At 35.8% G+C, this 25,435-nt stretch overlaps 1 protein-coding gene across 2 annotated transcripts in view; it reads right to left on the reverse strand.

Annotated features, from left to right (window-relative positions):
* Positions 1 to 25,435, reverse strand: part of LOC138317672 (uncharacterized) — a 329,361-nt gene that overhangs the window by 78,872 nt on the left and 225,054 nt on the right. The window contains exon 1 of one of the 2 annotated variants that reach the window (XM_069259498.1): positions 4,755 to 5,140. The exons of the other annotated variant lie outside the window; for it this stretch is intronic. Within the exon in view, the coding sequence (XP_069115599.1) occupies positions 4,755 to 4,830 (76 nt within the window). The 5' untranslated portion in view covers positions 4,831 to 5,140. Of the gene's footprint in view, positions 1 to 4,754; positions 5,141 to 25,435 lie in introns of those variants that run through there. 2 annotated transcript variants of the gene reach the window in all.

Below are 25,435 nucleotides of genomic sequence, written 5' to 3' on the forward strand. Positions count from 1 at the left end.
TTCTTCAAAATCAGGCCTTATTTGGCGATGTCAGCATTTCAAATCATTTTCAAGTCTGATTTGAATTTTCATCTCGCCTCTGATGAGGATGGGGATTTTTAAACATATCCCAGCGGGGCTATAGAAAACTAAAATTATCTAGTCAGAACTAAAATTGGTCTCATCTTCATAGCTTTTAAATTATGATTCATGCACTCACCGAGATCCATAAAATGGCTGTAATACAACTCTATGGAATTTTATGACAATGTTTAGTAAAAATATTGTTACATTGATGGCTATAAGTTCATTTAGATCAGAAACATATATACATAGAGATTGGCAACTCCACCAATTTTACGATCGGCAGATGTACCTCTGTATGAGCTATAATTAGGGGTTTTTAAGATAAACTCTTAAATAGTTGAATTTAAAAAAATAACTTTGATATGTTGTAAAAGTTCAGTAATTTTCAGTTGGTTTGAGTACGATTTTGGATAGAAAAAAAATAATATTTTAACTTATTTATTGATAAAACAAAACGCACTTCCGGTTTGGAATGTGTGATTTTCGAAAAACCAGGTAAAACTACTTATTTTCGTGCTTTCAAAAATCATATTAAATAACATCAATCGGGAAAACTGATCACATCAAACCATGATATAATGTTTAAACTTTGTGTTGGTGCAAACATCTCATGTTTAAAAGAATACATTTAAAAGAAGTTAGCCAAGGCGAAATGCCTATAAACCGGAGATCCCGCTGCCTGTCAACAAAGACAAAGAAGGAGTTTCCAATCTCTATATATATGTTTCTGTTTAGATGTATTACAATGTCATATTGACAGTGATTGTCATTTAACAATGGTGGAAGTAAAGTTGTGGAGTTCTTGGAGAAAAAACAACAACCTGCAGTCTGTCCATAATATCATTAATATGCATGCAGCTGTTAATGTATACGTAGACCTAATATTTGTAACCAGTGGTGGCCAGTTTTTCATATCAGAGTTACTTCCCTTTATTTCACTCAATCAGTTACAAAGGGAAATAACTTTGATAATTCAGAGTGGTCATTTGCTACTGAAGCTGGTTGATGGAGTGCCTAGCTGTGGAAGAATGCTATATACATTCACTTTGAGCACTGCAGCTAGAATTAAAGGACTAATTCTATAATGTTGGACACCTTAGCTATTAACATCAGCATCACAGAGAGGCTAAGAATCTATTTCTAGAATATAGGATGTCAACCTACAATTTTAACATCACCTTTGCAGTAGTAAAATTTCTGTCACTTCTCATTTTTAGATATATATTTTATTGTACAAGGACTGTTAATGAAGCAACATGGCCGATGCATTTCCGTCCCTCTCCTGAGATACATTTCCGTCCCTCTCCTGAGATACATTTCCATCCCTCTCCTGAGATATATCTTTCATGAAGACTAGTGTATGTCTTAATTTCTGTATTTTTTCTTCCGTAATGATCTACAAGTGTTAATATAAAGGCTCTGACTCTGCAGAAATGCCCATACCCCTCAGTTCCAACACCTGTATCACGAATTGACTTTCATCTTTCTCTGCCTAGTTTATTATTCATGACAATGCGAGTAATTACTACGAGTACTGGATACAGGTGACTGATTGCGATCTTCCAAGTCATGCTCCACTGACTTGAGTCAACAGCTAAAGTACTCAATGTTACTCATTTTATCGATAACAATCAAGTGACGATTGGAACAATAAATTTTAGGTGTATTAGTATATTTTTTATTGGGGAAAAAGATATACTATGCAGTATGAAAGCTACGTAAGTAATTTATTTAAAAAAAATTCCCCTGTTTTCCAGTGAATTTACTCAAGTAATAGTTTCACATAAGTAACCAGAGTTTATATATGACAATGGCAAGATATACACGTTTAAGATGGATACATAATATCTTTTACCTAATGATCTGTCAGTTATATGACAAGATATGAATGCCATCATCCCTCTACACTTTATAGCGATCACAAAAAGATATCTACTCCTGGATATCCATTTCATACCTTTATTGCTTTGAATCACTTGTATGAATAAGTAATCACATATCACACTTCTAATTAAAACCTTATCAATTGTTGTTCATAGCTAATATTTATTTTATTTTCCCTTTTCTAATTCAGCATTTTCCTAATTATTACATGTAATTGCCCTGTTTTTTGACAGTGAGCACATACATGTTACAAATGTAAATGATTTTTGTTTGATTTAATTTCATCATTTTTCAAAATATTTGTCACCAAGCCCTTTACCATTCTATTTGATTGTTTCATTAAATCTTACAAGAAGTAGAAGCTCATTAAGACTTGTTAAAATATGATAGTTGTTGGGTTTTTTCTCTCTCATCCCCCACTTTAAGATTAAATATATGGTTGCATACATAGATATAGCATCCTTATGTGTTTGCTTTCCTCCTGAAAAGGAAGAGCAACGTAGCCTATAGCACATGTCCAGGGATTTACACCTGCATTCAGTCTACCTGGCCAAGATGTATTGATCTACAGATACGTCCAAATTAGTTTTTGATGTATGCGGCTGGAATAAATGTGATTCTGAGCTGCAGTGGCCATGTTTCTAGTGTCTGATATATATTCTACCATTTATACCCTCCTTCTATAGGCAATGGAACCAAAGTTGGTAAAGTGTGTAAAATGAACCACTATGTGGTACCACTATATCATATAATTACATAGCCATCACTTCTCAGCAAAATGTTTGTGGAGTTTGACATTCTCCAACTCTAGTCATTCTATGGGTCAAAGTAGCAAATTGGCAATTGCAAAGGTGCCAAACTTTGTGCTTAGACTACATATATTCCTTCATCTCTAGGATAAGTGGCGTAGTTGTTTGTGTGACTGATCCATATGTTCTGCTACTTGTCCTTCACTTCTGGGTTGTGGTTGCCGAATGACATCAAGATGTCAGACATATTCTACCAGTAGTACTTATAGCCCTCCAACTTTGGATCTTGATGGCAGACCAACTTTGGATCTTGGTGGCAGACCAACTTTGGATCTTGGTGGCAGACCAACTTTGCATCTTGGTGACAGACCAATTTTGGATCTTGGTGGCAGACCAACTTTGGATCTTGGTGGCAGATCTAGACCAACTTTGGATCTTGGTGGCAGACCAACTTTGCATCTTGGTGGCAGACCAACTTTGGATCTTGGTGACAGACTAACTTTTGATCTTGGTGGCAGAATGTTTAAGATGAATGTCTGACATTCCACTATTAGCCAATGTCTTACCTCTATATTGCATTGGTAAAATGGGTAAAATGTCGGCATTCTACCACTAACCCTCCAGCTCATGGTCTTGGTGGCAGAATGTTTCAGATGGTCGATTGACATTCAAATACTATAACCCTCTATCTCTGGGTCCCAATGACTATAGAATCCAACCACTGTCTATCAAACTTTGGGTTACCCTACTGACAGTATGTTGCCATGATTACTGCAGTGACATGACATTGGACATTGGTTTATTTCTGGAACTCTGGCCAAATTTTAAAACAATTAAGACTCAGAGGTCAACTAGGTTTAAGAAACAGGATACAGAATTAGCAGACACCCCCGGGGCTGTTATAATAGACACCCATATCATTATTTCAACTTTCATATCTACGCAATAACAAAAAGGTCTATATAGGGTCATAACAGTAAGAATTTAATTGACAATGAAACTTGATCCACTTGATCTTCCCGTGCACCTTGTTTTTAAGACCTCAATCCTTTGATGCCAAACATATACCTTTCTGAATCAAAATTCAATAAAATAAAATAGGGAATAAGAGGTGCCGTTTTTTTGGGTTTTTTTTTTTTACATTAGATGAATATTTTTTATATGATATGCCACCAAAAGCATGACACCATGCAGTCACAGTAATCATGCAAGCTAGCTAGGTCAAACATGATAATATGGGGGAAGGGAGAAAATATATATACTTGATAAAGAGAAATGTATGTTATTATCTATATCATTAATTATGTTAATTACATCATGTAGCGCTTTTTCAGAAGCTCAACAAAAACTTTAAAAAAAAAATGTAGCTTTTACAAAAAAAATTTGACACACATTTATATGTCTAATAATAATATGTTATGAATACAATTTTGATATCTTAACTATCATTTTTTTTTTCATTTTTCTTTTTTTTATGGTTCAAAGAACAAAACTAAACAAAACATGTGTATGGCCTAGCTAGCTGTCACTGTTATCACACTTGACAAAATTGACATCTGTCAATATTAACTGTCATATTTAAGAACTCCAACTTAAATCCGCTGTAATTCTTTATCAAAATGTAAACGAAATATTTTAATTGAATTTAAAGAATGTGCAGCTCAATCCCAGTGTGTTAGATAGAGTGGCAAACATTGTGTACAGATATTGAACGGTGGAAATTTGACACAAAGAAATCGGAGCAGTTTAAATTCCTCCCACCGGCCTCTTCAATGACCTGTAACACACCTGCCGACTTTTTCATCGATGTCGATTTTTTAAAAGTTAGTTAAAATCTTTAAGACAACATTCGGCTATATCACGGCAGGCTTATATATCTGATCTATATGTTAATACTTATATACATAATGCTTTATCTATGGAACTTCATCCAAACATCATACAGTTAGGGGTTGTTAAAATTTGATATGGCTATAAATAGCCCTGCATGTTCCCTTTCAGAGATAGATATCACCTATAAACATTGACTTGTAACTTTTATAAATATATACTCACATTGTCCATTCTGGAATGCTTCTCCCCTTAAAAACAGGCAGAGGAAAATTGAAACACATAGTCCTAAGGGATTCATCTAGAGGAGCGAAAGTGGTCACCAAACTTTTAAATAAATCACATATTTAAAGTTGCCACATTGTCGAAAATCACACACACACATGTACAAATTTATCCCTGGAGAGAGGGTGCTGACCCCAGGGAACTGAGAGGTGAGACAGAAAGTCTTTCACACATAGGGATCACAAAATGGTAGAGAGTGGCTTGTTTAAAATCCTGTAAAAGTTGGTGCCAGTATCAGACGGCCATGGAAGGGAAGGCTGGCTATGAGAGAAACATCCCACTACTACTGCTGTAGTGTAACAGACAGGCTAACCCATTCACACACAAAGACGGCTGATCCATTATCACGTATAGGGGAGGACAGGCTTGATCATCACAGCCATAACACTGCCCCAAGTCCAGAAAAATTTGCCTCATTAGGTACACAGCCCACAAATTAACTGTCGTAACAGCTGGGGTTAATTAGGTGAGCTGCACAAAAGGGAGTCACACCTGATATTATTACACCTGGAATGCTGCCTACCTTCAGGATGGACTCTCCCATAGGTAAATTCCCAAGGCCAGCTTTAAACTAAATAAGCCAGCATTGTCCCCCTCAGTTGATTTCTGTGGAATGTGATCTTTACATTGGAGATTGATTTCCAGAAGTTTTCTGTGGCGAGGAAAGTATGTCAGCTTGTTCTTAGCGGATCTAAGGTAGATAGTTAATATTTACCTGCAGTCTAAATAAAATTCTACCTATAAGGGACTCTATACTACTGAAGATAGATGACACGGTATAGAGATATAGGTATATACATATAAAAGTTTTCATGATCAGATTATTTACCCTTCATTTATTAACATAATTAGTTCATACTGTAAGGAAATCTAGAGGTACATGCATGTGCTTATTTAAAAAAAATATATTTTGGCATTAAAATATCTTTAGTAAGTGAAGATATTTTTTATTATAAATATAAGTGAAATTCTCTTTTTGAACAGTAAACTTCATTTGATATTAAAAAGTGCTTATTACCACATTTCAAACAATTTAATTAATTCGTAATTGCAATAACAATATATACATATATAATAAATATTCCTCATTAAGTATGGCCTTGTTGACTGATATCTAAAACTTATAATACAATATTATGATTTGTAAAGTGAAATATACTTTCATAAACTTTAACATTAAATTAAATTTTCTGTAAAAAAAGTTACCTGAAAATGACAATTTTTCAGAAGCCCATTGTTTTAATTTATGATAATGTAAAAGCTTAATTAAGATGTGTACATATAGTTATTAAAGCTTTACCTTAATCCACTAGACAGTACTACCCAATATTGTTATTTACTTTTTTATGCACAAGGAGTCAACTGTAGTGATATAGATTGTCTTGTGTACCTGTGGTTAACGAATCCTATATACCTGTAAATCACCTGCGGTTTCTGTCTGATTATTAAAGGTATCTATATACAGTTACCTGTAGACCTCCTGTGGTTTTGACCTCATGATCCTATAGGTATCCCACAGATACCTGTGGTTTGTCTCTGTTCATTACCTGGTTTTTACCTGTACATGTCCATAGATGGGACTGAAATAACAATTCCTAATGAAGTCTCCTTTAGGTCAGCTAGGAAATCAACACGTTTATTAGATTTACCTGAACATTAATGAAAATCCTTATGAAAGTAATAGCTGTCAAAATTAACTTTGATTGAGTCAAAATTTTATTCACTTTTTTATCATCAGTACTAGTTATTGAATTTGAAGGAATTCATGAAAATGATGATTAAGCTAACTAATCATGAAACAAATTGTATTTTCATACCAAAGCAAGCCTGAATTTTTTTAATTTCTTGAAAATGCATTGTCAGCTTGACAGGATTAAGATTTCTTTCTTTTTAAAGAACTGCTAATAGTCTTCCCATATCCTTTTTACTCACTATAATCCTTTTGAAGTTTTTCTGTTCGTTGTATCCTCATTATTTTTTAAATTTCCAGACAAATTTCTAGATCAGACCATTTTAACCTTAATGCTATATCACAAATTAAAGTTATACTTTTATAACTTCAGCTTTAAGATACTATTTTCAGTCTGAAAGTAAATTGTCCCGACCATGTGTCATAGTGACCCTATAGAATTATGGTGACTTAAGACACATTTGCCGAGTGTCGAACCACATTGACACCCAATGGATTACTGTGACCATGCAAACATATATATTTCAATCTGCTGTGACAATTATAATCACATGACAAAGTTGAGAATGATTTGGACTAAACATTTCTAAGAAATCAAATAAATCCTCCTTATAAAACAACTTAAATCTGTTTTTGTTTCAGCATAGAAAAATATTATGGATTAATTACCAATTATTTTCGTATCCAGTTCATTAATTACAACAACTTTTATTTCAATTCTCCAATTAAAAAACAATTAGCCACTTGAGCATTTATGGTACTGATTTTTTTTAATTAATGGAAATATCCACTGGATTTATTTTTATTATTCACTCATTTACCCCTGAAATATCATAATGGACTGAGCTAATCATTGATTTAGAAGAGTCTAGATGTGTCTTCAGGGGTGAATGAACTAAAACAGATCCCTACTAAAAGTGACACTAATTAGTGTTGTTTTACCTGGACAGGTGAGTCTAATCTTACCTGGGGCCTTACATATATAGTGATATACCTATACTGACCTTAGAATGTGATTGACCTCTGATCCAGTAATTAACCTGTCGTCTGCTAATCAGGACAGTGACATATTTACAGGTAATACATACAATTACATATACAGCAGTGACAATTACATAAAGTGGCCATATAAGTTTATTATAACATGGGATCAAGGGAGGCTATTAATTAAGATAGAGCATAACAGAAACGAAAAAAAAAAATTGAGAGAAAGGAGGGAAGAGTCATATTAGGCAGGTAAAGTGTAATCTAGGTAATTTTGTAAAGTTATAACTCTTGCGATTTAATGGACGAGACATATAAGACAGGGTAAGTCTAATTGTAGGTAATAATGTAAAGTTATAACTCTTTCGATTTAACGTAAAGTTGGTAGTGTTTTTAACGAATGTTTTTTTCAACATAATCGCATGAATTAAATATTGAGGCCACCCTTATGTTTTTCCAGCATGATTACAGCTTAAATGTACATACATTATATATTCAAATTCAGTATATATACATGCTGCAAATTGGTAAGGGCATGGCACCATGCAATAACCGAATGGTGTAAAACTAGTATAACTAGTTATACATAACAGGACAGGAGGATGTAGTGGCCAGGCGGGGGCTTGAACCTGGGACCTCTGAACACTAGCCAAATGCTCAGATTGTTGGATGTTGATGAACAACCCCGGCAGACCAACTCCGCTGCTTATTGTAACAGAATGTCAGACCCTTAACCACTAAGCCACCGTAGCCTACAATTGGGATAACTCTAAGACCATGCATATGTATCAGCATATTGAGTCCAATTATTCCAAAGAGTCCACAGAAATTACTAATATCTAGAATGTCTATTGCAAGCATCAAAAGCCAAGAATAAAGCCTGTTACACAATATAAGATGTGTGCCTGAGCAATTTCGAGGAAATTAATTTGGTTTATCAACATGTTAGAAAAATAAAACGGTGATTATGTTGGGCTATTAATAACCACATCCCCTATAACAACAATAACGTTTGCTTGTATGGGCCGGCCTGATCTACTTCCTGCCCGTATGTGATTCCAAAAACCTCCGAATTCAGCGAGAAGAATAAAATTAATGTTAAAGATACATATAGGTATATATGTATATATCTCCGTCCGTGATTAACACCTTCACGTTATTGTACTTTTTACAACAACCACAGACAGTGAGGCATGGCTGAATGGGAGTTATAGGACAAATTACATAGTTTTGGGTAAACGTTGATATTCCCGAGTCGCAATAAAAACAAGAAATTGGAAATACAATCTTATGAAATGGCCGACTTGGAAAGCACATCAATAAAAGTTTGTCTTAATGTAAATATGGCCGACAACACTTTCAGTCTCGTTCATGCGGGTATATCATTCTGTCAAGACTTGAGTTTTTCTTCTTCGCTTTATTTTTTTTTCCCCAAAATTTTTTTATGGTTCATACACTGAAACCAATGTGTGTGGGTAATATTTATGGCAATGACCATGAACTCTGACCTCAAGCCTTGTATGTACGTATTGTCTGCAGATAGATCTGCACAGAACTGTAGTTGTAATAAAAGGCAACTTTACAAATGTAGCAGCTGGTCGTAACCAAATCTACAGAAACGTCTGTAAGGTATAAATATTTCTAAGTTCATATCCAATGGAGATGTAACGTGACAAGATGGACAAACATAACACAATAGCCCACCCATATCCCCTCACTCATTTTATGATAGCGGCATTTCACAAAGGAACTTACTCCGTAATTATTTGATTTATTTGATATCATATGACATTATGACAATAATATCATGACATCCTGACAACAATACCATGACATCACAACAATATCACCATGACATCATCACAATATCACCATGACATCACAACAATATCATCGTGACATCACAACAATATCACCATGACATCACAACAATATCACCATGACATCACAACAATATCACCATGACATCACAACAATATCACCATGACATCATAACAATATCACCATGACATCACAACAATATCACCATGACATCATAACAATATCACCATGACATCACAACAATCAATCACCATGACATCACAACAATATCACCATGACATCATAACAATATCACCATGACATCACAACAATATCACCGTGACATCACAACAATATCACCATGACATCACAACAATATCACCATGACATCATAACAATATCACCATGACATCACAACAATATCACCGTGACATCACAACAATATCACCGTGACATCACAACAATATCACCATGACATCACAACAATATCACCATGATATCACCACAATATCACCATGATATCACAACAGTATCACCATGACATAACAACAGTATCACCATGACATCACAACAGTATCACCATGACATAACAACAGTATCACCATGACATCACAACAATATCACCGTGACATCACAACAATATCACCATGACATCACAACAATATCACCATCACATAATTACAATATAACATGACATCACAACAATATCACCGTGACATCACAACAATATCACCATGACATCACAACAATATCACCATGAATCATGACAATATCACCATGACATCACAACAATATCACCATGACATCACAACAATATCACCATGACATCACAACAATATCACCATGACATCACAACAATATCACCATGACATCACAACAATATCACCATGACATCACAACAATATCACCATGACATCACAACAATATCACCATGACATCACAACAATATCACCATGACATCACAACAATATCACCATGACATCACAACAATATCACCATCACATAATTACAATTATAACATGACATGGTGTCACGACAATAATACCATGAAATCATGACAATGATACCATGACGTCATGACAATATCATCATGTCATAACAACAGTATCACCATGACATCACAACAGTATCACCATGACATCACAACAATATCACCATGACATCACAACAACAAAAAACCATGACATCATAACAATATCACCATGACATCACAACAATATCGATCACCATGACATCACAACAACAAAAAACCATGACATCACAACAGTATCACCATGACATCACAACAATATCACCATGACATCACAACAGTATCACCATGACATCACAACAGTATCACCATGACATCACAACAATATCGATCACCATGACATCATGACAATATCACCATCACATAACAACAATACCGTGTTTACATCATACATATGACTTTCCAATACATCAGGACAAAGTTGTTGGAAAAAAATCATTCACCCTGTTGAAAGTGGGATGGGGTAACCAAATTAATCCTCAGGGTAAGATTCCTAAGCTGTCAAACTATAGAGAATCTTAATACACCATATGGGTTGTAGATTTCCCTATCTCGTCCTCAAGGACATGGTATCTTTACACTAGTATGTTACATATAAACTTATCATCCTTATAATCATAAACAGTTTTGTATCCATGGATGAGGTAAGGGATCATTGAAAGAACAAGAAATACCAATATGTGATAATAGTATAAGTCCCTTTTTAGTCAATTAAGATATCAATCATAAAATCACAAGTTCAATAAATTCAGTGTGGACATAGCCTTTTCATTTTTTTTCTTTCTAGAATACTGTAAATGGGATGATGAATTCATAGGAACTTGTCTTGTGCTGCTGTAGTCGAAATGTGGCCAAATGATCTAAAAGTGAATCAGTAAAGTGGAGCACAGTTGCTGCCAGAAAAGATATACACATGTCAACAAGTCATAAATTTCAATTTGTAATTGGATGAAAAATTTGTTGCGTCTTCAGGAAGGTGCCATGTATCCTGTATGTTTATGTGGATATGAAAGAGAAATTTATCAGTTCAACACATCGCAGCACTTATTTTTAATACTGCAACATGTTAGATGAAACTGTCAGTTGAAATATTTTAAATCAATTTGAATGAGAAGTTATGAAATCAATATGTCTTAATTTCCTAAGCACGTTTCGGAGAAGCCTGACTTTGCTGCCTTGCATGCACCAACACAGGACCTAGGTAAATATATCTATATTGTTTAGGTTTCGACACCAGGACTGGTGTACGTACCTGATGTAATTGAGTTCACATTGTTGATTTTTTTAATTGCATTAAGTTTAACAACTTTCAATAAATTAATAAACCCAACTGTTGATAAATTTCATTAAAATGTTGTTGGATTAAAAAAGAAAATTCTAGTAATTTTAATTTCAGGATGCACTAGGAATATTTTTAGTTGAAATTTTTTTTTTTTTTGTCAAACGAACTACAGTTAGGATGGACAAAAGTTATCGCAATAGATATCTCCTAAGAAATATAGTGGAGTTCACAGCGGAAAAAAATCAACCTACGACTAAGTTCAAAAGACAACAGAAAACTCCAGATGGGTGCCATCTAATGATTGGAAACAGTTTCATTCTCAAAATCAATAACTGGAATGTCAAAACCAATTGATAATCAATTACAATCTGTTTTCAAATTTTTATAGGAAATGTTAGTGCACATTTCAGTTATATATAATTGTTGTGGTTACTAGATATACTGTCCACCATTTTGTCTTTGTGATATGTTACAATTTTAAACTAGCCACAGTGTAAATGTACATTATACTGTTACCAAGCATATACTTAAAACATCTAAAATTCCATGTAAATTATCAATTGATATGTTGATAAGATAAAACATCAATAAATTTCAATTCTGTTTAATAACGAAATATGAAAGTTTTCATGACGCAAAGCAGATAATTCAGGAACACTTTCAGAAATTTCCAATTTAATTGGTTTCTCAAAATAGTAATTGATTATGGGTTCTAATGCCTTTTTAAATTAATCTTTGATCATCGGCTTACCACTAGAGCCCCATAGCCATCCAATATGTTCATTTTTTGCACTACATATATCTATTATACGATTGGATTGGTTTATATGGCCAAACGTCCTATTAACAGCTAATATCATTCAATAAGGATGGCATCAACCCCTATATGAAATGTGTTGTGTGTCAATGTTTTTATATATTTTGGGAGTCTGCAGTATCTTTTTATTGTGTCTCTTTGTAATAGAGGAACTCTTTCCCGTTTTTATAGTCCGATATCACTGAAGCTTGCCGCCAAAGACACAACGCAACACATCCCACTCGGTCACATACTGACATTATGGGCTAACCAGTTGTCCCATTCCATTTATGCTGAGCATTAGCAGGAGCAGAAACAACCACTTTCATAGAGCCAAAGGTGTGTCTTGGTCAGGGGACAGAACTCAGAGTTTTGCTCAGACAACTCCTGGCCAAACTGAGTCGTTGACCTGGGATATGATCACATAGCTAACAGGTAGATCAATAGCAGTACCAAAGTCAGACATCACTGTAAGGTCAGTAGGCCTGTAGATATATCAGTAATTCTGTTTGATAATGTCTACTGGTATAGTGTGCTGACTCTCAACAACCTATTAACATTGAATATAGATATGATTGCATTACAGATATATTATTTCCCAATCAACAACTTCCTGTAAGTTGCATGTCAATCCCACCCCCTCCATCCTCCATCTCCATCCAAAGGAATGCGAAATAGAATGCTTCCAAGAATCCTCCATAATGATTTATTGTAATTTGTAAACCATATTTAGATCTACTGATCGAGGCATGCTGGTGGCAGAATGTCAGACACATCAGCCACTAGGCCATAATGTGCCCCTAGAGGATGGCTGGTGGTAGAATGTAAGGCACTTCTACCACTAGGTCACAAATTACTAGCGTAGGGTGGCTGCTGGTAGAATGTCAAGACACATCAACCACTAGGTCGCAATGTACCAGTGGAGGACAGCTGTTGGTAGAATGTCAGACACTTCAACCACTAGGCCACAATGTACCAGCAGAAGATCGTTGCATTTGGTGGAAGAATTCAGACACTGCTAAGTACAAATAAAACACACATGAAAGATCAAAACAAATCGACAAACAAAAATTGAACATGAATATCAAAACTCAAAAGGTTGATCATCATGATATAGATATCATTTTGCCTTAATTGTAGCTGTAACACACAACGATACTGTCTGTCCACTTTAGTACATACAGACTGCTGGGCTTGGCCACTCTGAACTTGTCTATATCATCAATGAATAATTAACCATGTTTTAAGCTGGGAGCCTCTCCTTCAGGCACACACTTTTTGTTTGAAGTTTTCACCACCTTTTCATACCAGAATGTTTCTCTATTGCAAAATTGCATGTTACACTTCTTGTTATCAAATATGCATGCTATTACTCTCGGTTTCAATTTGCAATAACAGCTCGCACTGGTCGAAGTTTTCGGAATGGAGGCCAAATTGCATTGGCATTTCATGGATGTTCAGTTCTGTTAATTATTTTTATATTAATTAACATGAAATGATTTGAGAAATATCACCAATTCAATTGAAATATTTTTTTTCTATTTTTCTTTTTACATTTATTACATTTATTGATCATCCGGCATTTATCAATAGCTTTCTGTATAGCATTGTATCAGCATTTTGTGAAAACATCATCAATTGTGATTGAAATACATTATTACACACAAACAAATTGCAACAAGAGAGAGATAATTGCCAAAAAGGGACATAATTCAGTTCTACCAAAATGAGAAATAACTCAAAATTACTTGGGATAATCTTAGTAAGATTATCTTCTGGTATATAATAATTCCTAATGGGGCGATGGGGGATGGGGGGCGGGGGACAGTGACAATGACATGCAGAAGGGTGAATGGTCAGACTCAGATGTGGAGGGTAAATGGTACAAGCTTAGACACCTTAACCACTCAGCCATTGACGCCCAGAGGTTGAGGCTATAGGTGGTAGAATATCGGATAGAATATCGGACACCTAAACCAATCCGCCACTGTGACCAAGAGGGTTAGTGGTAGAATGTTAGATACCGTAACCACTTATTCATATTGACCTGATGGGGAGGATTAGTGATAGGATGTTACCGACATCTCTTCACAACTTTGCAATCAAGACCCTAAAGGCTATTGGAGGACTGATTGACATTTTAACTACATGGCCACTGAGGCCAAGAAGTAGAGGACTATATGTTACATGGTATACAGCCATCTTTACCATTGCCTCTAGTTGGTGGATGTTAAACCAACAATTCTGTACTAAGCCAATGTCGCCAATAAAGACAGAGGATTTCAGACTGAAATTAGGTGCTAAATCCTCAAACTGGTCTCCAAAGCTAAAACTTAAAATAATAAAATTCGTGTTGAAATCCATTAGGAGCAATTCTCCAAGCAATGCTTGTCTGTGCTTGTCTGACGAAACAGCTATCTGTTTGCTTAAACACCATGTTTGTGTTGGGGGACAAACCCCTCCCCTAAGGACTGAACAAGCCCATACATGAATTAGACAGCTAATGTATTTAAGCATGCTTGAAGCTCAATGATTAATTTGCATTCCCTTCAGTGTCATTAGCAGGCTGACACATTCCTTATAAAACAATCCTTTGAATTGTTACCACATGAAGAGAGCTATATCCTTTAACACTCCCAAAGGAAACTAAACTTAGCATTTCAAACTATATGCCTTGTTGAGTTAAATGACGAAGAATTCCCAGAATTCCTTCGTATCCATGGCAACTGATATGTTGCTATGAAGCGTATGATAGTTTGGTATATAAAGGAGGCTGTAAATCCTAATATCATCCCTGTTTTTTAGGGAAGGGCCCTTTATACTTCGTTTTAAAGCTCTGCATGCAGAGTATCATACCCATGCAGCTGCCCTCCGCTTTATAACAAATGCTTAACTAGATTAAGAATAGTACATATAGAAGCAAACACCTCAGCTTTCTTAAATGGTATTTGTTTTAGCTCTTCAAGGAAGTAGTTGTGTCACCATAGCAGCTCAAACAAAAAACACATTTTCTATTTCTTTTTATTTAAGAACTTGAAAAGCAATCCCAACCCCCTTTTTGTAACAAAGGGGCATAACTCAGAAAGGAGAGATATCTTGTTACACATTTCTACAGTATATAAGGATTATTGCAATCAAGTTTATTTGAAATCCTTGCAGTAGTTTAGGACGGGTAGTCAATGGGTCCTTGGTGGGGTATAGTAAGTTTGATCGCTGGATTGCTTTATGACCTTGGAAACCAAACTGTCTTGAACTTGAAATAATACATTCACTGAGACAGCTGGGTGTATGCAATATATATTGTTAAGGGAAGATGAATAAAGCGATGTTTTCATATTTGTATGATAGTTATATCAATGTCACCCTTGAGACATTCTGATACTACATTGCTTATAGCCAAGGCCATAGTAATATCAGGCTACTTTAGCAGTAGGAGTCTTCACTAATGTAGGTATACATTGGTATAATCGTTTGGTTCCTGAAAATCATTAACTAATTAACAGGTATAATCAATAAACAAGGACATAGTCATTCAGATCCCCCGCCAATGGAGATATCAAAGCTGAAGTAAGTTTGATTGTGGAGACTTATGTATATGAGAAAAAAAAAACAGGAAAAAGGAAGTTGAGCTAAAGAAAGATGGAGTATAATTCAAGTAGAGCAGGGCTGCAATTGTTGAATCAGGTATACAGCCTTGACATTTATATTAGACTATATACACAAAGATGGGTAGAGTTTTGCACAGTAACATTTACCATTTACCATGATATTTTCAGCAATGTTTCCATGGTAACGGAAAAAGTGCAAAAAATGAAAACCTAAAAATAGCAAAAGGTACTACTAGAACATAAAAAGAATGTGTCTATGAAGTTTCGTGGAAATATCTCTGCTGGTTTTAGAGTTATGCTCCAGAAATGAACCTGCTACAAAAATATGATATTTTCAGCAATGTTTCTATGGTTACAGAAAAAAGCACAAAAAGTGAAAACCTAAAAATAGCAAAAGGCACTACTAGACCATAAGAACAATGTGTCTATGAAGTTTCATGGAAATATCTCTGCTGGTTTTAAAGTTGTGCTCCGGAAACGATTCTTACACAAAAATCTGCATTTTCAGCATGTTTCCATGGTTACAGAAAAAAGTACAAAAAGTGAAAACCTTAAAATAGCAAAAGGCACTACTAGACCATAAGACAATGTGTCTATGAAGTTTCTTGAAATATCTCTTCTGGTTTTAGAGTTATGCTCCGGAAACGAACTTGGTACAAAAATATGATATTTTCAAATGTTTCCTTACGGAAAATAGCAAAAAATGAAACCTAAAAATAGCAAAAGGCACTACTAGACCATAAGACCAATGTGTGTATGAAGTTTCGTGGAAATATCTCTACTAGTTTTAGAGTTATGCTCCGGAAGCCATTCACACGGACGGACAGACGGACGGACAGATGGACGGACGGATGGAACCCATTTGTATATCCCCCGCCAACTTCGTTGGGCGGGGGATAAAAAGAGGTCAGACCTAATTAGCAATGCAGGTAATGATACCTAAATAACTGACGGTGCAAAAATTCCACATACAATGCAATCTGTCAGTTGTGTTCATAGAAACATATGTTTTGCTATACATAGACAAATGACTATGACCATTCTCAATTATAAATGCATATATAGCAAATAAAACATTTTATTCAATTTCAATTTATCACTGAAAAAAATGTTCTGATTTGGGCACTAAGGTTTCAGAAAAAACAAAGTTGCCAATTGCATGGTCAGAGTGTCCTGAGAACCATTCACATGACCTACATGAAATTCAATTTTATTTAAAAAAAAATAATTTGAAATCCAATATGTGATATGTCAATTGTTTGCTATGTAGAAGTGTCTGTATTTTGGACAAATGAAAAAAGTATTTCTATAGCGATGCAATTTGTGAATAGTCCCTTTATTAAAGCCCCATTATGTTTTGGGGTGAAAAAATATCGTCATAAAGTACCTAACTTTGCTGAATAGTAGAGCATATATCCTTATGAAAATATCTGCTAATAAAAAATGCCCAACATTTCCATGTTTTTAAAAAACAATAGAAAACCCCTCTTCGGAGAGGGGGAAATCCGTAGTTCCGCCCCAGAGCCAAAACAATCTAGTACGCATGCGTAGGCACAAAAAAGTGGAATTTCCCTAACAAACTTCAACATCGTGCATGGCGAACGCACTGAAGACTCGCCAAATACGTGTCAGCGAACACACATGGGTCCGTTCTTCTAACACGTGCAAAGGTTAAACTTAGCATTTCAAACTATATGCCTTGTTGAGTTAAATGACGAAGAATTCCCAGAATTCCTTCGTATCCATGGCAACTGATATGTTGCTATGAAGCGTATGATAGTTTGGTATATAAAGGAGGCTGTAAATCCTAACGCATCCCTGTTTTTTAGGGAAGGGCCCTTTATACTTCGTTTTAAAGCTCTGCATGCAGAGTATCATACCCATGCAGCTGCCCTCCGCTTTATAACAAAAATGCTTAACTAGATTAAGAATAGTACATATAGAAGCAAACACCTCAGCTTTCTTAAATGATATTTGTGTTAGCTCTTCAAGGAAGTAGTTGTGTCACCATAGCAGCTCAAACAAAAAACACATTTTCTATTTCTTTACTTTTTATTTAAGAACTTGAAAAGCAATCCCAACCCCCTTTTTGTAACAAAGGGGCATAACTCAGAAAGGAGAGATATCTTGTTACACATTTCTACAGTATATAAGGATTATTGCAACCAAGTTTATTTGAAATCCTTCCAGTAGTTTAGGACGGGTAGTCAATGGGTCCTTGGTGGGGTATAGTAAGTTTGATCGCTGGATTGCTTTCTAACCTTGGAAACCAAACTGTCTTGAACTTGAAATAATACATTCACTGAGACAGCTGGGTGTATGCAATATATATTGTTAAGGGAAGATGAATAAAGCGATGTTTTCATATTTGTATGATAGTTATATCAATGTCACCCTTGAGACATTCTGATACTACATTGCTTATAGCCAAGGCCATAGTAATATCAGGCTACTTTAGCAGTAGGAGTCTTCACTAATGTAGGTATATACATTGGTATAATCGTTTGGTTCCTGAAAATCATTAACTAATTAACAGCTATAATCAATAAACTAGGACATAGTCATTCAGATCCCCCGCCAATGGAGATATCAAAGCTGAAGTAAGTTTGATTGTGGAGACTTATGTATATGAGAAAAAAAAACAACAGGAAAAAGGAAGTTGAGCTAAAGAAAGATGGAGTATAATTCAAGTAGAGCAGGGCTGCAATTGTTGAATCAGGTATACAGCCTTGACATTTATATTAGACTATATACACAAAGATGGGTAGAGTTTTGCAAAGTAACATTTACCATTTACCATGATATTTTCAGCAATGTTTCCTTGGTAACGGAAAAAGTGCAAAAAATGAAAACCTAAAAATAGCAAAAGGTACTACTAGAACATAAAAAGAATGTGTCTATGAAGTTTCGTGGAAATATCTCTGCTGGTTTTAGAGTTATGCTCCAGAAATGAACCTGCTACAAAAATATGATATTTTCAGCAATGTTTCTATGGTTACAGAAAAAAGCACAAAAAGTGAAAACCTAAAAATAGCAAAAGGCACTACTAGACCATAAGAACAATGTGTCTATGAAGTTTCATGGAAATATCTCTGCTGGTTTTAAAGTTGTGCTCCGGATACGATTCTTACACAAAAATCTGCATTTTCAGCAATGTTTCCATGGTTACAGAAAAAAGTACAAAAAGTGAAAACCTTAAAATAGCAAAAGGCACTACTAGACCATAAGACAATGTGTCTATGAAGTTTCTTCGAAATATCTCTTCTGGTTTTAGAGTTATGCTCCGGAAACGAACTTGGTACAAAAATATGATATTTTCAGCAATGTTTCCATGGTTACGGAAAAAATGCAAAAAATGAAAACCTAAAAATAGCAAAAGGCACTACTAGACCATAAGACCAATGTGTGTATGAAGTTTCGTGGAAATATCTCTACTAGTTTTAGAGATGCTCCGGAAACCATTCACACGGACGGACAGACGGACGGACAGATGGACGGACGGACGGAACCCATTTGTATATCCCCCGCCAACTTCGTTGGGGGGGGATAAAAAGAGGTCAGACCTAATTAGCAATGCAGGTAATGATACCTAAATAACTGACGGTGCAAAAAATTCCACATACAATGCAATCTGTCAGTTGTGTTCATAGAAACATATGTTTTGCTATACATAGAAAAATGACTATGACCATTCTCAATTATAAATGCATATATAGCAAATAAAACATTTTATTCAATTTCAATTTATCACTGAAAAAAATGTTCTGATTTGGGCACTAAGGTTTCAGAAAAAACAAAGTTGCCAATTGCATGGTCAGAGTGTCCTGAGAACAATTCACATGACCTACATGAAATTCAATTTTATTTAAAAAAAAAAAATTTGAAATCCAATATGTGATATGTCAATTGTTTGTTATGTAAAGTGTCTGTATTTTGGACAAATGAAAAAAGTATTTCTATAGCGATGCAATTTGTGAATAGTCCCTTTATTAACAGGCTAAAATCACTGACCTAGTCCATTACCTTGGCAATGGTCTTCGGTCTGGACCATGTCCCTGAACTAACAAACCCCCAACCGACCCCCACCACCCCCCACACCTACTGTAGAAGCTAGGTCAGACACCTAAATCCACTCTATAGCCAAGGTACTAAGGCTTGCTCTGTATGGTGCAAAGGTTCTCAAATGGTGTCTCCAAAGTTCCATCAGAAAACAGAGACTGTAATAAGTTTGTATATAAAGTCTAGGTAGCTTTAATAGCTGATGGCAATCTTTCTGAGAAATATAGCAGGACAAATATGGCTAGAAGATTTTTTTATCGCAAAAAACAAGGTAGAATTTCTAAAGCACAACATTGAAATAAAATACAAGCAACAAAAAGTGTCATGAAATTTAATTCTATTTTTACTTTTTTTATATGATATAGTTGTTATTATTATGTCTATGCATATTATAGAGTTATCTCCCTTGCCAATAGGTATCGATTGTTTCGTCATTATATTGTGAGCGCAATTCACGTCGCTTACTCCAAATTGTACGACGTTACGCTTACAAACACATGACGTCACAATCAATACCTACCAGCAAGAGGAGATAACTCTGTAATATGCAAATACAGAATATTAGTCGAGCAGTGCCATACAGAAAATAGGAAGGGAGATCTGTTAATCTCATCGCATGCGAGATGAGGGATGGTACAGAGAAAGGATTTTCAAATCTTGGCACTACAAAGATAGGTGTAGGTATCGTATTTGCATACTAGAGTTATGGTAATGTATTACTAAAATGAAAATCTTGTTTTGAAAGCTATCAAAAACGTAATTTGTATATAGACAGACCTTCTGCATATCTTTTAATCATGCATGTTCATGTGGTCAGTGCATATTGACTGAATAACTGATAATTTTTGCAGGGATATTTTCGCCATTTCATAGGACATATGGCTATGATCTAAAAGATTTGATCCAAGAATGAATTAGAAATGATAAAGTCATATATCCTGAAAGCCAAAACATGGCAACTTAATTTGCTCACTTTCAGTTAAAATTGCAAAAAAATTGACTTGGATGAATAACTCATTATACGGTACTTAACAAAAAACACCAAGCAGTTTGAACCAGCCGTCCAAATATATATCTTATATCCTAAAAGTTGAGCATAAAGCCAGTATTTTGGTAACTATGTATAATGGCATATTTTGTGACCACAGCAATAAAATGTCCATATCTAATGAAACCTAGTTACCAACAACAAAACCAATGAGATAATGGCGGACCCAGAAACAGAACCAGGTTGAATGGTATGGTGTATTTAATGTCTGTTTATAAAACAAGAACTCTTTACCGGTTCTCGGTTTCAAGTTCCATCAACTTTATGTTCTATTTCTAAAAACACTATAGCGACAGTTTATCCATTTTTGGTTTTGCTCTCTCTTATTTAATGTTAAGATACTCAGTAAGTGTTGGACTTTGCTCGCTTTACGAGGTAGAAGGTAAAAAGTTGGCATTTAATTTTTTTGCTGAACCTGAAATTCAAACACTTGCGTTTAAAACAGACACGCTGATCAGCCTTGAGATGGCGGGTCTTGACTACAGTTAACAGATGGCTCCCCATTGGACCGTAAACTTCAGGCCAGAAAAGAGTCGTTTTTTTACTTACTCGAGATTGACAAAAAGAAAAATACAGCAAATAAAATTCTCTTAAGCTTCCTCTGCTGAAGATATCTTGAAGTGTCCCTTGAGAATTTGAAATCATAAATTTCAACACTGATTTGTGTAAAAATGCCTAATGTTATGCTGGAACTATGGAGACTAAAACTTGTAGACTTCTGAATAACTTTTTTCCTTTTGTCTTATGACTATTTGTACAGTCATTATTTTCTTCTCTTCTCCCGATCCATATTCTGCCAATTTCAAAGTCTATTCAAAGCTTGTATATAAATTTCTTTGATAAATATTCAAGAATAAAAGAATACTTCAATTTTATTTTCTGAAAAGGACCTAAAACAGAGTCCCTTTTCTTAACCTGGATTTCCTCTGTTCCTCCACCACTCCTGGATTTCCTCTGTTCCTCCATCACTCCTGGATTTCCTCTGTTCCTCCATCACTCCTGGATTTCCTCTGTTCCTCCATCACTCCTGGATTTCCTCTTATCTGTCACTCCTGTAAAGTTTCTTATTAAGATTTTTTTCCTCCATCATTCTTAAACCTTATTTCCCCATTCCTACATTTGTTTTGTTCACCACATCTTCCTTGCCCATCTATCTTCCACATCCTTCCCTAAGTTTTGTTTTTCCTTTTTCTCCATCTTTCTCTCATCACTTGCTCACTTCTACCAAGGTTTTGTTTTTCCTCTTCCGAACTTTCTACCTCTTCCCTGGGCTTTCAAATTGTTTCACTGTTCTTTTATCCTTTATCCAATTACTTCTATTCACTCTATCTAAGGTTTTGTTTTTCCCTCTTTATTCCATCCTTCCTATCCCTTACTCTCTCACACCTACCCAGTTTTTCGTTTTCCATCCTTCCTCTATCACTCTGTAATTCCTGATCAGTTTTCAGTTTGATCTACAGTCCATTAATGCCAGCCAAATATGCAATGATTACTTTCCAGAATATAGATTTTTCAACCACACAATGACTCCACAATAATTCAATTTGTAGCTAATTATCCACACAAGTTTCCTCCGCTTAATCAAGAAATATAGAAGGCTTGACTTCTTTTAGCATATAGCAAAGAAATACTGAAGCCTGCTACACCGCAGACAAAGGCGTGCTGCAACCGTCATAGGTTCTTATAATGAATTATCAAGGAGCTTTCTCATTATGTCAGCAAAACAAAAGAAGATGTTAAATTCGATTGCATTTCCCCTGTACAGTAGAGTTAGAAAAGTTTTTTTCTCCACTAAATTTGATGTTCGATGGAATGAACTGTTGGCAGTCTCACTTCGCTGGCATATTGTTCAGCATTTTTCGATCACAGTAATCTATTTAAGCCCTACACAAAGGAGGAATTGCTTTCTATATTTACAGATTTAAAGTTTGAAAATGGTAAATTTTGGTTATGTTTTTTAAAAAATCTGAGATGGTATTTAATAATTTGGCACCAGTGCTATAGACAAATGAAGTTTAATCATGCTGATCTAAGCACTGAAGTGTGAACTTTTAGAATCTCTGAATATCTAGTATTCAGTTATATCTTTCATTTCATTTTTAAGTTTAATACCGGTTAAGGTTGATTATTTTTCACATATAAAAGGATACTGCTTTCCCTAAGGAGACCAAAACATAAATTATTGACTCTTAGCGATTTGATCTACTTTTGATATATCTTCTATCCAATCGGGGAGATTGTGATTGGTTGGAGAGGGTTGTATATCTAACCAATGAAAGTCAATCCCTGATAAACTGTGATATGGCTCAAAGGTGGAGAGCTAGTAGCAAAATGTCAGACACCTTAACCACTGCGACTGGTTGTAGAATGTCATACACCTTAACCACTGTGACTGGTTGTAGAATGTCAGACACCTTAACCACTGTGACTGGTTGTAGAATGTCAGACACCTTAACCACTGCGACTGGTTGTATAATGTCAGACACCTTAACCACTGTGACTAGTAGCAGAATGTTAGGAACCTTAACCAATGCGGCTGCTGGCAGAATGTCAGACACCTTAACCACTGCGACTAGTAGCAGAATATCATACACGTAACCAACTGACTAGCAGCAAAATGTCAGACACCTTAACCACTGCGACTAGTAGCAGAATGTCAGACACGTAACCAACTGACTAGCAGCAAAATGTCAGGCACCTTAACCACTGGGACTAGTAGCAGAATGTCAGACACCTTAACAACTGTGACTAGCAGCAGAATGTCAGACACCTTAACAACTGTGACTAGCAGCAGAATGTCAGACACCTTAACCACTGTGACTAGTAGCAGAATGTCAGACACCTTAACAACTGTGACTAGCAGCAGAATGTCAGACACCTTAACAACTGTGACTAGCAGCAGAATGTCAGACACCTTAACAACTGTGACTAGCAGCAGAATGTCAGACACCTTAACAACTGTGACTAGCAGCAAAAGGTCAGACACCTTAACCACTGCGACTAGTAGCAAAATGTCAGACACCTTAACAACTGTGACTAGTAGCAGAATGTCAGACACCTTAACAACTGTGACTAGTAGCAGAATGTCAGACACCTTAACCACTGCGACTAGTAGCAGAATGTCAGACACCTTAACAACTGTGACTAGCAGCAAAAGGTCAGACACCTTAACAACTGTGACTAGCAGCAGAATGTCAGACACCTTAACAACTGTGACTAGCAGCAAAAGGTCAGACACCTTAACCACTGTGACTAGCAGCAGAATGTCAGACACCTTAACAACTGTGACTAGCAGCAAAAGGTCAGACACCTTAACAACTGCGACTAGTAGCAGAATGTCAGACACCTTAACCACTGCGACTAGTAGCAGAATGTCAGACACCTTAACAACTGTGACTAGTAGCAGAATGTCAGACACCTTAACAACTGTGACTAGCAGCAGAATGTCAGACACCTTAACCACTGTGACTAGCAGCAAATGTCAGACACCTTAACAACTGTGACTAGCAGCAGAATGTCAGACACCTTAACAACTGTGACTAGCAGCAAAAGGTCAGACACCTTAACAACTGTGACTAGCAGCAGAATGTCAGACACCTTAACAACTGTGACTAGCAGCAGAATGTCAGACACCTTAACAACTGTGACTAGCAGCAAAAGGTCAGACACCTTAACAACTGTGACTAGCAGCAGAATGTCAGACACCTTAACAACTGTGACTAGCAGCAAAAGGTCAGACACCTTAACCACTGTGACTAGCAGCAGAATGTCAGACACCTTAACAACTGTGACTAGCAGCAAAAGGTCAGACACCTTAACAACTGTGACTAGCAGCAAAATGTCAGACACCTTAACAACTGTGACTAGCAGCAAAAGGTCAGACACCTTAACAACTGTGACTAGTAGCAGAATGTCAGACACCTTAACAACTGTGACTAGTAGCAAAATGTCAGACACCTTAACCACTGTGACTAGTAGCAAAATGTCAGACACCTTAACAACTGTGACTAGCAGCAAAAGGTCAGACACCTTAACAACTGCGACTAGTAGCAAAATGTCAGACACCTTAACAACTGTGACTAACAGCAGAATGTCAGACACCTTAACAACTGTGACTAACAGCAGAATGTCAGACACCTTAACAACTGTGACTAGTAGCAGAATGTCAGACACCTTAACAACTGTGACTAGTAGCAGAATGTCAGACACCTTAACAACTGTGACTAGTAGCAGAATGTCAGACACCTTAACAACTGTGACTAGTAGCAGAATGTCAGACACCTTAACAACTGTGACCAGTGGCAGAATGTCAGACACCTTAACA

Source organism: Argopecten irradians, chromosome 3 (genome assembly GCF_041381155.1).
Source record: "Argopecten irradians isolate NY chromosome 3, Ai_NY, whole genome shotgun sequence".
Taxonomy (NCBI): Eukaryota; Metazoa; Mollusca; class Bivalvia; order Pectinida; family Pectinidae; genus Argopecten; species Argopecten irradians.